Source organism: Trypanosoma equiperdum (genome assembly GCF_001457755.1).
Source record: "Trypanosoma equiperdum strain OVI genome assembly, contig: ctg_1711, whole genome shotgun sequence".
NCBI classification, from domain to species: Eukaryota; Euglenozoa; class Kinetoplastea; order Trypanosomatida; family Trypanosomatidae; genus Trypanosoma; species Trypanosoma equiperdum.
This window is the reverse complement of record NW_027123740.1, coordinates 127,940-130,631: the sequence shown is the minus strand read 5'-3', so window position 1 is coordinate 130,631 and position 2,692 is coordinate 127,940. Positions and strand designations below refer to the sequence as shown.

Sequence of the window (2,692 nt, the reverse complement as noted above, 5' to 3'; positions counted from 1 at the left end):
AAAAAAAAATTAAAAAGAGACACATGCAGTTGAAGGAAACACAGAAATGTGAGCTGGAAAAAAGGAAAAAAAAAAGGAATCAAAAGAGAAAGAAAGAGAAAAAAAAAAGAATATGTAACGACCGTATAGAAGCACCGTGACGATGAAGATGATGACAATAATAATACACATCTTTGTCCCCCTACCACCCATACAAAACACTTTAAAACTTTTGCCAGAATTTTTTTACTTTTGTTTTTTTTTCTTACATTCATTTATCTATTCTGCAGAGAAGAATCTAACTATTTATTGAGTAGATGAATAAATTATAAGAAAAATGACAGAAATGATGGGAAGAAATTCGTTTAAAAAAAAATTGGCGATTGTTTTTGTGTTTGTCTATTTCTTTTTTCGTTATGTTGGTGGCGTTTTTGGTGCAATTTTTTTGTTTCATATAAATATGTTTTTTTTTGGTTACTGTCGTTGTTATTGTTGCAAAGGGTGTCGCGTGAGTCAGTATATATATATATATATATATTTTCTTAGGGGTTCTCACTGTGCGCGCCTCGTATAAAATATAACGTAAAGTTAAAAAAAAAAAACTTAAACGTAACCAATAAATGTTGACATATATGCATATATATATATATATTAGCTTTACGCTAACGTGCTTCGCTTCTTGTTCCCTTGTCCATAAAGAAATGTCTATATATTTATCGTTTTGTTTATTCTGTTTCCCCAACACTTCCTCTTAGTGTTTTTACAAATGTGTGATACGCGATGCCTGCTTCTCTTCTTTTTTCTTTCTTTTTTTTTTTGCTGTCACACTCTTTTTTTTCTTTGAACAATAAATTAAAAATATATAAAATGAGGTAAATAGTGTAACTCGACGTTGTTTACTTCAAAGCGCTGCAGTTATTTGTCTCAATAGTTTTTTTTCTTTGATTTCATTATAACATATATATATTCGGCTTATTGCGTCCGTGCTAAATCTGCATTTGGCTCAAGTGACGAAAATTATTGTTGCATAAATTTGCGAGTACTACAATTACCGCGAAATAAATAGAAGATATTTTAACCTATAGGTTATAAGGAGGAGTAGTGTTTGAAGAGGAAATTACGCAAAGAGGTAACATATAAAAAAAAGAAGAGAGGGAAGAAAAGAAAGTAGAAAGCAGCCTGCTATCAGCAGTGAATACGTAAGTAACAAACTGAAAAACAAAAAAAAACACAAAAGGAAAGAGTCGGAATTGAAGTTAATATTTCATTTGTTCAAATGCAACAGCGTTCCATCAGTCCTGGTCGTGGTCGCGTGGTACCGAGAGGACAATTAACGCGGTCAGCGAGGGGCAGTACAATTTCATGCAGCAGCCCTCAGAGACCGCAAGCAGTTGTGAATGAATTACACCGCCGTGATGGAACAAATCCCACTACTGACCGGGGCCGCCAAATTGCTGAAGAGGTGGATGAACTAATGAATGAAGTGTATGGAGGAACGGCCCATCAACCACCTCCCGAATCTCTGCAGCGGCATGCGGAGGGCGGCAACCTCTTGGCTCGCTATAAGACATCCATCCTTGCTTCTGCTTTACCAACTTCATGGCAGCGAGGACCTTCAGACCCCGCAGGTTTGTGCTTTGATGCCAGTGACCGTAACTTGTTGTGTATGGATGTTTATGAAAAGAGGGGTCTTTGTGTCGTGGGTTCCGCGGATCATGGACTCAAGGTATTTGACCTCGCCACTGGAGCAGAAAAGCGAAATCTGTACACAAAAAAGTACGGTCACACCGAGTGGGTAACGTGTTGCAAATTTCTACCAGACAGCGGCAAGATTCTTTCGGGTGGGATGGATAGTAAACTCTGTTTATGGGAGGCTTCCGGTCCCGCTCGTTGTACTGATTTAACTGGTCATACTGGAAGCATCAGCCAGGTGGAAGTGTGTGGCAATAACGGATTTGCTCTGAGCAGTAGCTATGATCGGACGCTGCGACTGTGGGATTGTGGAGCTGGTGGGCGGTGTATTGCAACGTTTGCCGGTCACAAAGCCCCTGTGATGATGTTTTCGTGGTGCGGGACGCAATTACTTTCAGGTGATCGCCAAGGGACTGCTAAAATGTGGGATGTGGAGAGCGGCGAGTGCCTTGCGACAATGGCCACGAAGCGTGGGCAAATAGGTTCGCTATGGCATACACTTCACACGAGTGTGGGATTACTTTCTGCTATTGGGGATCAGGGTGGGGTTTTAACCGTCATGGATTTCCCCCGTACCGGCAGTCGGCCCATATTCCAAGGTGAGCTTCACCCGGGTGGTGTAATAAGCAGCATACGCTCGGTAGATGAAACTCCATATTTGATTACTGCCGGAGCGGATAAGGTCATCCTCACGCTCGATCCGCGTGCTGGTTTTGCAGTGGTTCATAACTTCACTGATCACCGTGATTTCATTTACTCGATGGAGACATTTGGTCCGTTGGTATTATCTGGTGGTGGAAATGGTTGGTTGCTGGTACATAATGTGTTGGATGGTAAATGTTGCTATGGGCTGGGCGCTAATGGGGCAGCTGTGCGTGAAATACGTACAACATCGGAGTATCTGGTGGCGGCAGGGGATGATGGCAAAGCTATGGTTTATAGTTTTAACTGAGTGTATAGCATCGCTCTCATATACGGTTCCTTGTTTTTCCTCTTATCTGCATGAATACGTCGGCTCTCA

The 2,692-nt window shown here is 41.2% G+C and overlaps 1 protein-coding gene across 1 annotated transcript; it reads left to right on the top strand.

The window, feature by feature from the left end:
* Nucleotides 1–1,255: 1,255 nt before the first annotated feature.
* Nucleotides 1,256–2,623, top strand: TEOVI_000680000 (WD domain, G-beta repeat, putative; the record flags this gene model as incomplete). Its single annotated transcript, XM_067222859.1, has 1 exon — nt 1,256–2,623. One exon carries the CDS (start codon nt 1,256–1,258, stop codon nt 2,621–2,623), a length of 1,368 nt encoding a protein of 455 aa, XP_067078960.1.
* Nucleotides 2,624–2,692: the final 69 nt, after the last annotated feature.